This window comes from Microtus pennsylvanicus, chromosome 1 (assembly GCF_037038515.1).
Source record: "Microtus pennsylvanicus isolate mMicPen1 chromosome 1, mMicPen1.hap1, whole genome shotgun sequence".
Classification (NCBI taxonomy): Eukaryota; Metazoa; Chordata; class Mammalia; order Rodentia; family Cricetidae; genus Microtus; species Microtus pennsylvanicus.
In genome coordinates, this window is record NC_134579.1 from 95,885,253 (window position 1) to 95,897,999 (window position 12,747).

Here is a 12,747-nt window from a genome sequence, read left to right on the forward strand (position 1 = left end):
ATCCACTATGATGAAAACCTTTGACTCCATTCCAATTCCAGTGGGAACCCAACCCTGGCTGAGGCCCCCACTCCATGCCCACCAGGCCAGTGTAGCCGTTGTGCCTTCCAGCTCTGTGCGGAGGCTGATGCCAACTGCAGGAGACTCTGTGAGGACCAGGGCAGAGGGCAACAGGCCTCTGACTCATCCGGGCAGGAAGGAGGCCCACAGACTGTTCCACCATGACCTTTCCACCCCCTAGCAAATGTCAGCTTCCTCATCCATAAGTGGGGCCCTGAGCCACCACCACCAGGCACGACATGCTGAAGACAATGGCCACGGCTGAGGGTCCTCTCTCCCCATCCCCTACTCCAAAATCTGTAGGCAGCTGCCTCCGGCCTTAAAAAGTCAAACTGCAGGGCCAAGGTGGGGCTCAGGATCTGGCCAGGTGCCCCACAAGGCAAGAGCGGTTACGAGCAAGGGTCATGCCCAGCCTCACTTGCGGGTGCTAAGCCATTGGGCTAAGTTTCTGGTGGAGTGGGAAGGGGCAGATCTCTAATCATGGGTGGGGTAGGGAAGGAGGCAGAGGACACAGAGGTGCCCAGTAGTGAGGACACAGAGTTCCAGGTGAGCCTGGATCCAGGTCAGAGCAGGCAGGCACCTGCGGAGGGGCGGTAGGTGGCAGACACCAGTCTGCCAGCCTCAAGGAGCTACACTGTAAAGAGGAAGCAAGGAGACCACAGGAAGGGGGTAGGGTGGGGAATCCCCGTGCTCAGACACCCTCCCTCCCCACCCTTCGTGGCTGGATTTGAGGAAGCTCCCTGGAGAACCTCAGAAAAATAGGCGTCCTCACCAGCTCCGCTTGCACCCATCCCCAGAGGATACCTCCAAACTTATGACAGATGCGAGGCAGTGTTGGCAAGGTTAATATGTCACCGAGATGTAGGGACTGTCAGCCTGGCTGCTTGACCTAGGGCACACTGAATTAACCTGCTTTGAGTCATAGTTTTCCTGTCTGCAAAACGGGTCTCTGGCTAGCCCACCATAGCCACGGTCCCTCCTGCAGGAAGAGCTGCACTCCTAGCTGTCACCAGCAGTATTAACAATGGCACCACGACCTTAACAGACCTGAACAAGCAGCTACCTCCATCATGTCCAGCCCCCCCTCCTCCCATCATGGTGGCCACCCACCAGTGACAAACCTGCACGGAGCTGTTCACTCTCACCCATTTTTAACGCCAAGCTTCCCTCCCCAATAGTCAGCTTGTAGGATGCCTATCAACCACCTTCTCCATGGCAAGAGCCAGCTTCCCCTGCCCTCATCTGAGTGTCCCCTGGAGTGACCTTGATGGATGGGTGGCTCAGACCCAACTCCCAAGCAAGACCAAGGCCCCTGGGGTTGCTGCAAAGAGCACCTTTATTCAGCGGAAGGGCGTCACCATGGCAACAACACATCAATTCCCTGAGAGCTTTTCCCTTATCATCATTAGCTTGCCTAGCTAAGGTCTTTGCAAAAAGAACATAGAATGCAGCCCATGGGGTGGGGTGAGGTGAGCCTTGGGGTGCTGGGGAGGATGGTGGGGGAGAGCAGGATTCCAGATACTGGAAAGCATAAATACAGTACTAAGGCATTCATGGTCCAGCTTTCCAAAGACCACGCCTGTTTGGCTTCTGCTTTTTTCTGATCCACAGAAAAGATAAAATAAGACCCTCTCCAGCCCACCCAGAAAACAACCCCCCTCCCTTCACACCCACCCCTCCCATCTCAAGAAACAGCACAGTAAAAAAATACTGTCACAATATTTACAGGCACACCCACTATGGGTGACTTTCTCTCTACTTTGGAGAGGAGATAAAATTCATAGCTCTGAACTCCCTAGTGTGGGAGACAAAGATAGGACCTCAAGGGGTGGGGCTGAAGACTTCACCCCACCCTGGAGGGCTGGAAGGGAAGCACTGGTCACCTGAACAGTCACTGGCAGTGCCCAAGCTAGAAGGAGGGCCCCAGGCCTTTTACTACCCAAACCATTTTCCCTAGCACTGGGCATGGCTCAGCTGACAGGGAAGGTTTCAGGTAGGTGCTGGCACTCCAACTTAAGAGACGGTGCTATAAGACAGCACCCATGTACCCCTGAGGGGAGCCCTGAGGCCTCTCCCCACACTGCAGAGATCCAAACACAGATCCCACAGAACTGCCCTTGGAGTGGGTCTCAGAATGTAGAAAAGATAGTTAGGGACAGACAGGCCACTCCCTGAAGAACACGACTGCCCAGCAGTCTGCAACATGAGTGGGCACACCACAGAAACACACAAATATAGACACACACACACACATACACGCAGCCCTGAAGAGCCTCGTACACCAAGGTCAGGACACAAACAGGGGTCCCTGGGCCCTTTGGATACCAGGGGCGCCCAGGGACAGGGTCTCAGCCACAGCTGCTAGAAAATGGCGGTGTGGGGACACCAGGGTGTATCCGGGTACAGGTGGCAGTGGACAGAGCGGAACCTGTAGGGAGAGAACAGAAGACTGGTCTGTGTGGGGTAGGGGTGCCATGCACCCTCTGGAAGCCCCAACAGCACCAGTGAGGTTCCTGGGGGTATTTAGTGACCCTCCGCAAGCCCTTACCTGGATGGGTCAGCCTCCACCGAGAAGGGTCCCTTGATGTGCACTGCGTTCCGCTTGTTTTCAAACATGCCATAGCTCAGGGTTACCTGCATTGGGAGAAAGGGAGAGATGCTGGATGGGTGGCAGTCCTGCCTGGCTAGCTGTTCCCTCGACAAACTCATCCTTGGGCCAAGGATACCTGCCTCTGCCCACCTGGGGATGAAGTCCAGGGGGAGGACCTTCAACTATGAACAAGATAGAGCAGGTGTGTCCCTTCAAAGAGCAGAATCAGCAATTTAAAAGAGTCTATATCACAGGCGGATGGAGCTCTGTGAGTTCAAGGCCAGCCTGGTCCACAAAGCAAGTTCCAGGACAGGCTCCAACGCTACAGAGAAACCCTGTCTCAAAAAAAAACAAAACAAACAAACAAAAAAAAAAAACCAAACACAGGGACAGGGGGGAGTCTACTTCACTATTTTTTGAGGAATTGAAGATTAAACTCGGGTGGCTCATACATGCAGGTAAGAGCTCTACCACTGAGCGACAGCCCCAGCTCTGAGCCAGCAGCTCAGGACAGATGTGACTCCTGAAAATAGGGTGTCTCTGACACCCTTATTTAAAACAGTGACCCTGTTCTACAGATATAATGGGGAAAGTGCTTGTCTAGCGTACCAAAGCCCTGGTTCTTTCCCCAACACCTGTAATCCTAGCCCAGGGAGGTGGAGGCAAGAGAATCAGGAATTGAAGGTCAAGGTTATCCTCAACTACACATCAACTTCAAGGCTAGCCTGGAATACAGGAGACCCATACACACACACACACACACACACACACACACACACACACACACATATGTACATTATATATACATATAATATATGTATATTGTGTGTGTGTGTGTGTGTGTGTGTGTGTGTGTGTGTGTGTGTGTATCCCTAAATGACACTGAGCCAGATATGGTAGCACACAACTGAATCTTAGCATACGGGAGGCTGAAGCAAGAGATCACTGGTTCAAGGCTAGTTTTGGCTACGTAGTGAAACCCCCAATCTCAAACAAAAACAAACAAACAAGGAAGGAAGACGTCCCTTCTGGCCCTGTTGAGTTCACTCCTTGGCCACCCAGGCCTTCGGGAGGCATGCCCACCTGCTCATGGAGCTCGGTTGTGGGCACTTGCTGCAGATTCTCCAGGTGGGAGTGGAAGAGACCGCTCCGGATGAGGGGCACTCCCAGCAGCGCTTCCACAATATAGCCAATGGTGCAGTCGTCAGGGAGCCGGATGCGCTCAGCTGTGCTCATGAAGTGTCCCCCACTGCAAGAGGGAAGGGCCCAGGGGACAGTAAGAGGAGGCTGAAGCCAGCAGCTGGGGAGAGGGTAGACAAGACCTTGCCAAACGGGGCTCCCTCCCTCTATGAACCATAATTCTTCCCTGCCAAAGGGTTTCATCCAAGGGTGCTCTAGGCAGGGCAGAGGTGGGGGAGTGGCTGTAAACACAGCTGCATTTGGATACCTAGTGGAGGAGTGGGCAGCTGGGAGAGGATGGCCCACCAAGCCAGGCCCTGCAGTAGGGCGCCCAGGACCACAAATGAACACCCTGCTGTGTGGGATGGTCTTACACGTGCAGAGGGCACTCACCTGGCCCACGGGGCCATCTTTAGGGCTAGCCCTCGGCTGATACAAAAGCCAGCTCCTCCGGTGGCGAACCAAAAGTGGACAGGTCGCTGGGGGAAGCGAGATGGCTGTCAGGAGACTCCTGGGTCCCACCAGGTGGCAGAGAAGGCTCAACCCCCTTCCCCTAAGGGCAGGGATGATGACGGGAGACACTCACCACCTTGTGCTCGCTGACCCGCTCTGTGGCCTGGATGGGCCGGTCCAAACTGGGTTTGCCAAGGTACACATCTTGAGTGTGGGGATAGCTGGCCAGCAGCCGTAGCAGCGCCCTGAGGTTCACGTAGTTGTCATCATCCACGTGGCAGAACCACCTGAACACAAGGCAGGATGGTGTCAGAGGACTGGACTGCCAGGCTGCCAGGGAAGGGGTATGGATGGGACCCGGCGGGGAAGGGAAGAACTCACTTCTTCCCCGACTCGATGAAATGGTCGTACTCCACGGCCATCTTGCAGGACAGAGCCTGGCGGCTATGCGCGGCAGAGCAGTTGGTGAGGACCACGTTGCCTGTGGACAGGGAGGGTTGTCAGCAGGCCCAGGGAGCACAGCAGTAGGCTCTTTTCCAACTGCCTCAGACTTTACCCCCAGTCCACCCCCTTCCCAGGGTAGCCGCCCCTGCCCATTCATTCAACCAGCTTCCCCCCTCCCCAGTACTGGCCACCTGTTGCTGCCTGCAGGACTCAAAAGGTCCCCAGAGGATTGAAAGGGGCTCCTCTGCATAAGAATTGGGGGCCCTAGGAGTGGCGGAGCAGGGCAGGAAGCAAACCAGCAGAGTAAACTGGCTCCTGAGCCCAGTGACTGGTGACCTCTGAAGGTGACCTCTGAACCCCAGGGTGCCTCAGGGGAAGAAGTTGCTTAGAATCAGGTCCATCTTTTCCCCGCCCCAAGTCTGGGACACACCTGTGAGCTTGCTCAAAGCTTCGTCCTCCCCATCTGTGAAGATGAATGTCTGCAAAAAGAGACAGGACCTGAGTTTGCAGCTCCAAGTCCCCCACCAGAGCCACAGTCAAGACATCCTGGAGTGCCCTCAGCTGTAGGTCTTATACTCCCACCCCCTCCACCCTGCACAACAGCCCGAATTCTCCACTGCACATAGAATGTGTGTTCAAGTGTCCAGGGTGAGTGGCAGCTGGGCTGTTGGGGGGAGGGGGACTCATTCCCCAACCTCAAGACAGCTGGGCCCAAGGTCGCCAAAGGCAGCAGGGAGGCACGAGCCAGGTGGGGTGTCCCACCCACCCGCCAGGTAAACGGGCCGCAGCTAATCCTCCCGCCAACTTGTGCACCTGGCGGGGCACACACCCTTATTGACACAACCTGCCTGCCCGCCCAGCCTGCAGGCTTTCCGAGCTGGGGGGGGGGGGGGATAGGAGGAGGAGGTCGGCTTTGGGAAGCTGAGCTTCACTCAGTAGGGTCGGGGACAAAGGCCTCTGCTGGGCTGCTGCCAAGCCCTGGCAGACAAAGGGCCCCGGAGGGAGGGTGAATCACCAGCCATTGTCCGCCAGCTTTGTCCTGGGCTGGGCCAGCCTTAACTCTGCCGAGTTAAGCAGGAGTGGCCCGGCTGTCATTTCCATACAGCTGGCCTAGTTAACTGGGCCGGCTGGGCTAGAGGTCCTATACACGGGATATGGGTAAGACCATTGGCCATGCAGTACTTTGGCCTGCACCTCCTGCTGCACCCTATAGGGCAGGTTCCCCCAGCCACAGCAGCCAGCCAGGTTCTGAGAAGTCACTGGTGGTCACTGTGGTAGTGGCAGAAAAGAACTCCTGTTCCCAGGCCCGCAGTAGGGCATCCAAGCATTCAGCCCAACTTAGCCCAACTTAGAAAAGGAAAAAACTCTTCCCAGCTCACTGAAGACCTTGCCCAAGGCCACAGCCAAGACTCCACCTGGCGCGGCACAGGGCCACCCCCTGCCAGGATTACTTTGCGGAAGGGGGGGGCGCCGGGGCGGGGCCAGGAGCTGCCGGCGCCCGCCTGGGCCCGTCAGCACACGGGAAGGAATGTTCCTTCCTCCGCCGGCCCGCCCAGCGCGTGCCGCCTGCCGCACCCTGGCATGGCAAAGTGCAACCCTGGGGCGGCTGGGGGAAGCTCAGCAGAGGCGGCAGTCCAACCCCCCTCCCAAACCACCAATCCTCCCTTTCCTTTTGTGCACAAAAGGGTCCCAAGGAAACCCGGGTGTGTGCAAGCCTGGAGGTCAGCATTTACCTCAGTTACCCAAGGAACTAACCACCCCAGGCCTGAAGGGGTGGCACACCATGCCCTGAGCGGCCCCAGTTCTTTGCCCAGGCTGACCAAATGCCTGGATGCTCACTCCAGTGAGGCCCCGGGTAGGAGAGCAAAAGGTGAGACCTATATCATCTGCAAGCATGCACCTCTCCCTCCAGGGCTCTGCAGACACCCAGGGCAGCCCACACGCACAGACTCGCACCCACCCCCCCTGCACCCCAGCATCTCAGCCCAGGAATGCCGTGGGAGGTGCAGCGGGCTGGCCTGTGCAGACGCTGCTGCTGGATTAAAAGGAAAATGCTTTCTTAATGAGATCAAGAGAGAGGCCTGTTCTCCCGCGCTTCGATGGTGTCCTAAAAACCCAGCCCAAGGCTACGGAGATTAAAGTCACCTTTGTTCAGTTGTGTGTAGGGGGGGCAGTTTGCAGGAGGCCCACTCTGTCTTTGAGGCAGAGCTGTGGGTGCTCCCCCTGCTGTCTCCCCAGTACAGGGAAATCAGGAGAGGAGGGGGCAGGGGCTGCACCTGTGGATATCACTCAGCCCCCAGAAACACTCTAAAGTGGGTATAACACAGCCCGCCTGTGCAGAGCCAAGTTCTAGGAATGGACTCCTCCTAGTGTCCCGAGGAGGTGGGTGCCATCTCCTCCTTGGTATGCAGTAAAGAGACCAGAGGACACCAGTCTGTGACCATACTCAGGAAGAAATAATGCCTTCCAGGGACCCACATGTCCCAACATCCCCCACCAAAACTTCCCCAAAGAAGGACCATCAGGGCAGTGAGGGCAGCCCAACTGGTGAGGGCAGGCAAGGGGGTGGGGGAGAGACACACAGGAAGCAGCATTGTTCCTGGAGCCGAGATTCAAAGAAACACAGGATGCCAAGTTCTGCCCCAGCCATTGTGGCTGTGGCGGTGGCAGCCTGCAGCCTGGCGCACTCCTTAGTGGTGGGGGAGGAACAAGCAGGCCAGAGGCCAGGCGGCCCTGCCTGTCCCCCACTGACCAGCTTCTCCACCTCTCCAAAGGTTGCCGGCTCTTTTGTACAACCCCACAATCGTGCTTGGTGCCAAGATTGCCCGTCCTGGGCCATAGGACTCTGGTTCAGATGGAACAACCTCCTCTCCCTCCTCCTCCTCCTCCTCCTCCTCCTCCTCCTCCTCCTCCTCCTCCTCCTCCTCCTCCTCCAAGAAGCCTTCTTCCCATTCATACCCAATGTGATCTAATGCAGCCTCTCACCTTCCAGCTGCCCTGACCAGACAGAAGAGCCACCCTTTGCTACAGGTCCCATTGACCCTTGTCCATAGCACACCAAAAGGAGATTTTGTTTGCCATGTGCACATCAGTTGACCATGGGGGTCAATCCAGTCTTTTCTGGGTAGAGGAGACCCTTACTCTGAATGACTTCAGGGATCACCACAAGCCTCCAAAGTTACATAGTCCACTTTATAATGCCTTAATGGAAAGACAATCATTTCCCTTTTCAAGGAGTAAGAGGCTGAGGGTCAAAGACCCTAGGCTTTTTTCCAGATCGCATAGCCCAACTGAGACTTTTTTCTCAGTCCTTTCTGCCAGAGAAAGTGCCTGAATCCCAAAATGAGAGTTTTTCAGAACTAATGCTGGCCCAGAGGGGGATAGATGCTATCCAATACCACACAGCAGGAAGGTTAAATGCAGGGGGTGGGGGTGCCCTGGCTCAGAGATCGTGCCCCACGAGGGCTGTCATTCAGGGTTGGGGGGGAGGACAGAGGTCCCCTCATCGCCAGGCAACCTGAGTGGCCAGCACGCCAGCCAACGGTTCCCATGGAGTGCATAGCTGTACACAAGAGGCCGACGCCTTTCTCGGTTGGAGAAAGGGGCTTTGTTGCCTTGCCCAAGGGGCCGGCGTGAGAGCAGCCTAGCGCTGGGAATCCTAACGGCAACGCAGCCAAACAAAACCCATGGCCCCCGCTGCCCCCTCCCGAAAGCCTGCTGAGCCCCTGGGAAAGGGACGCCTCATTCTCAGGATGCTGCCGTGGGGTTCTCAGGGCCCCTCTCTGACCAAGACTAGATAGGAGCCTGTCCTCTTAACCTCCTTTCTGTCCTAAAACAGAGCCTAGCCAAGTTTGATGGCCCTGGCTCCCTGGGGCTGGAGCAGGAAGGAAAATGAACCTTCATCTTCACACCAAATACCCAGTGCTTCCCCCGCCACACACACACACTTAGAGTGCACTCTGCTCTCCCCGCCCCAACGGTCCTGCCGTAGCCTCCAGGGAGATTTTCAAAGTGGGGTGTGTCTTTTAATATGTGTATGAAGTTGATGTCTAACTGGGGGGAGCTCGGCTGCTAAAGACACGGTTCGGCACAAGCCTGGAGAACCAGCACCTTATTTCTTTCAGTATATCTGGGGTCCGGGGGTGCTACTCTTCTCCTTCCCTTCCCTCCCTTTCAAGGGAAGTACCCCCTAACCAGGAAGAAGGGGATCAGTTCAGAGTGGAAAGGATCCAGGATGGAGCTGAGCCAATTTGTTTGGAAAAGTTTGGAAACAAATAAGACCATTCACCCCAGGGTTTAGGGGAAGCATCACAAGGCCAATCCCAAGCTGGAGGCTACTCATCCAGACCTAGAGCATGTGGCTGGGGTGACCCTGGCAACACGGGAGGAAACTTCCAGGGCTGTAAGGCAAAGTGGGCCCCAGTAGCAGCACATGGATGGGTCAGATTAATGCCATCGCTTCCCAGATAGACCCAAAGATATAGATGCAGTCAGAGCGGCTATGGACAGAGGGTAATCCCTACTCCATCCTCCTGCCCAGACAGCGCGGGGTCTCACCATCTCCTTGTGGCGCGAGATCCAGGTCTCGAACAACAGGTCGAGACGCGCGCGGTGAAACTTTCTGGTGGTCTTGACCGCGATGAAGACGTCGCGGGGAGACAGGACCTCGGCCGGGGGACGCGGGTGGCCGTCGGCCGAGCGGGAAGCAACCCCGGGCGGTGGATCCGCGTCTCTGCGCGCGCGAGTGAGTAGACTAAAGTATTCGGAAAGGCTATGCACCTCGCGCGCGAGGGATCCGGGCTCCGCGGCCGCCCTAGACCCAGAACCCGGAGCCGCCCCAGCGGAGCCGGCCAGACTGCGCAGCGCGCGGCGTCCACGCTCGGCTGGTACTGGTGTCGGCGGCGGGTCGGCCGTGAGCACCAGGAGGCAAGCCAGCAGCGCGCCCGCCAGCGCCAGCAGCAGGCGCCGACCGCAGCGCTGAAGCATAGTGGCCGGCGGCCGCACGTTGTGCCCTCCCAGTGCAAGCTGGTCCGGCTGCCCGAGGCTCCCGGTCCAGCTGCGCGCCTCTACTTCCAAGCGCTCTTAAACCTCTCCTGACGGCCACGCCCCCGCGCTCTTATTGGCTGCTATCCTGGGGGCGTAGTCTCTAGGGCCCTCTCTCGCTCCCACGTGGGACATAGACGGGGTCGGGGAGCTGGGAACAACCCAGCTGGGGCACCCACGGCACCAGCCCCCTTTACGCAGGAGCACGTCCGGCCCGCACCTTGTCACCCTCCTGAGCTACTCTGGGCGACATCCAGGCTGACCAACGCCCGCCACGGCTGCACGTGAGGGACGCTCCCCCTCCCACACACACACCCCCGGCGCTGGGACCTGGGTGATAGGACCCGTGCTCCTCCGCGGGCGACATCCTTAGCTTCTCGCTATGCACTTCCTGTCCCCGAGCAGGCTTCCTTCCCTGGGGACCGTGCTGACAGAGCCAAAGTGATGGCCTGCGGGGTGTCCTTGAGCGATTAGTTCTGGGCTGTCCCTACGGACACCTGTACCTTAAGTGTGGACCTGAGGTTCAAGTAAGAAGGTACCTGTAATCAAATTCCACATACCACCCCCCAGCAGGCCTGTCCTGGCATCATGTTGCTATATGGGGAGGGTTGGTCCCCAAAAACCTCAGGCGCCCTGTGGCGAGCAGACACTCTGGCCGCCCCTTCCCTTGCGGGATGAAAGGCTACCTTCTGTTCCATTTGGTTCCTCCGCACTCCGACCAGATGTGACCCAGCTGTGCGCCCTCCCAGCCCCGCCTCCCCGGCACACGGCCCCCTTCCCACGGGCGGGGGCCTTGCCTGCTCCCAGCACGAGCGGGGGCGGCAGGAATGCGCGCCTGATGGTAGGGTGAGAGGCAACGGGTCCGGAAGTGGCCAAGGGTCCCCGGAGTGGGATTAGGGTCCGAGCCCACTGCTTCTTCCGGGAGCGCAGCTGGGGGCGGCTCTCCGCCTGGCTGCCTTTGGGTCTGGTTGGCTTCAGTTTCCGTGTCCCCTTCCAAAGGAAGTCTGAGCCCACCCTGCCACCACGGATAAACCGCTGTTCCTTCTGTCGCCGATTCCCGAGCCCTTATAATTAAGACTGGAGTGGCATTTTTAGTTATTTATATACTGCACTCTCTTAATGTTCCTCTCTAAGAATGTCAACATAAGGCTGGATCTCAGGCTGGATCAGGTACTCTGAAAAAACTTTTTGAAGGGGCTGGCTAGATGGCTCAGTGGGTAAAGGCAGCTACTACCGGGGCAGCCGATTTGACTTTGTTTCCCAGGATCTACATGGTCAGAAAGAATCAACAGTTTGTTGTCTCCTCTGACCTCCACACGTGCAATTTGGCCTGAGAAACACACACACAACTGCCCTCAAAATAAACAAGCAAATAAATAAACATTTTTATTAAACTTTCTGAAGACAGAAGGAACAGGCAGGAGGACCCTTGAGCGTTTAAAGGCAGCCTGACTTACACAGTGACTATCAGAGTGAAAAAAGGGATGGAAATGGAGCTCAGGCGGCAGAGTTGGTAGACACTTGCCTAGCATGCGTGAAGTCTTGTTTCCATCCCAGCACCAAACAAAAACGGGTATAGTGACCCATACCCATAAGAGGTCAGAGGTTGAGCTCTTCCTCCGCTAGTAATGAGTCTGAGTCCAGCCTGAGCTACATGAGACCCTATCTCAAAAATAAAATGACATTGAATTGATGTGTAGCCGGGCTCCCCCACCTACCTCTCCACCCTCCCACCCTACCCCCAGGAGTGGATCTGTGGTCCATTTGCTCAGAGGGCCCTGTGGGATAACACTAGCCCTCTGTGGTGGGAGGGAGTGGGATATAGTGGTTCCCAGGCCTCTTTTTGACCCCCCCCTCCCCCAGGTAATTAGAAGACACCACCTCTGGTAGGCAGATGCCTAAGCAGATGGTGCTGGCTGTGCCCGAGTGACAAGTCTCCCATGGCGTCACCTCCTGCTATAAACCCCTCCCTCCGTCTGCAGAGCCAAGTCCCTCAAGGACAAGAAGGAAAAGGTGGACTGCCCCCCCCAAAACATTAACTCATCCCAGTTTCAGCTTCAACCTCGGGGGTGCCGATCCTTTCCCACTACCAACCCTTGTCTCTCTGCCATCCAAATATTTTAGGATGAGGTTCCTCCCCCCGGACCACTTAGCAGCCTCCAGCCTATTCCCCTATTCCTCTTATCTACACAAAGACTCTCCTGATGTCCCCGTGTCTTGTGGCAGTCCTAGCCCCCACCCCAGCCTTCTTCATTTCCCAACAGCTCAAGCCTGTTAGTCACCCTGCCCCACAACTTTCTGCATGGCTTCAGTTTAAACCAAGGGCAAGGATCTTCAGTGGGCAGGTCTTTGAAGGGCAGGAGAACAAGCAAGAATTAACCATGCCTTCTACACCCACCCGACCAGGTACGAGCTGGACATCAGTCTCTGTGGGACTCCACCCCAGACCCGGGACTCCCACAAGGCCATAAGAACCAAGCCTCCAGGCTCCCCATTCTTCATAGCTATTTTGGCTTTGACACATCAGGGAGAGTGAGGAGTGTGCCCATTGTAAAGAAAGCAAGCAAGTGGATGCTCAGAGAGGGGCTGGAGCAAGGACGATCCAGTCAGCCGTGCGCATGATGCGGGACTGAAGGGGAGCGGGAGCGAGGAGCCCTGTTCTGGCTGTGGTTGCTGCTCTGAGAATGGCGGGTCAAAGCCTTACGGCATTCTTGTGGGGGCTGCAGGCTCTGGCAAGAGTGATTCAGTGTCTTTGCTGTCAGGAGAATGGAATTCCGTGGTTACTCCTCAAGGTCTGAAAAACCAGAGGAAGATATGACTGGCCAACCTCCCGGTTGCTTCCTAGGCGGGCTCTAGCCTGACACACTCCCTTCCCCTACACCCTAAGGCTCCCTGCAGGGACCTACTGAGCTTAGCTGGGCACTTATTCCAGGGCTGGAAATGAGGGGCTGGAGAGGGAAGACCAGGACATTCAAGAA

General features: G+C 56.8%; 1 protein-coding gene across 1 annotated transcript; it reads right to left on the bottom strand.

The window, feature by feature from the left end:
* Positions 1-1,378: 1,378 nt before the first annotated feature.
* Lfng (LFNG O-fucosylpeptide 3-beta-N-acetylglucosaminyltransferase) lies at positions 1,379-9,797 on the bottom strand. Its single transcript, XM_075974529.1, has 8 exons — positions 9,284-9,797; positions 5,157-5,205; positions 4,664-4,763; positions 4,416-4,569; positions 4,223-4,308; positions 3,734-3,899; positions 2,609-2,694; positions 1,379-2,488 (listed from the first exon to the last, which is right to left on the bottom strand). The coding sequence occupies exons 1-8, from the start codon at positions 9,710-9,712 to the stop codon at positions 2,422-2,424; spliced, it is 1,137 nt and encodes a 378-aa protein (XP_075830644.1). The 5' UTR covers positions 9,713-9,797; the 3' UTR covers positions 1,379-2,421.
* Between the last annotated feature and the right edge of the window lie 2,950 nt (positions 9,798-12,747).

Coding starts and splice junctions, on each gene's coding strand:
- Lfng (XM_075974529.1), bottom strand. CDS start 9,712: ATGCTTCAGCGCTGCGGTCGGCGCCTGCTGCTGGCGCTGGCGGGCGCG. Junction 5,206..9,283: donor TCTCGCGCCACAAGGAGATG/GTGAGACCCCGC, acceptor CTCTTTTTGCAG/ACATTCATCTTCACAGATGG. Junction 2,695..3,733: donor CAACCGAGCTCCATGAGCAG/GTGGGCATGCCT, acceptor CTCCCAATGCAG/GTAACCCTGAGCTATGGCAT.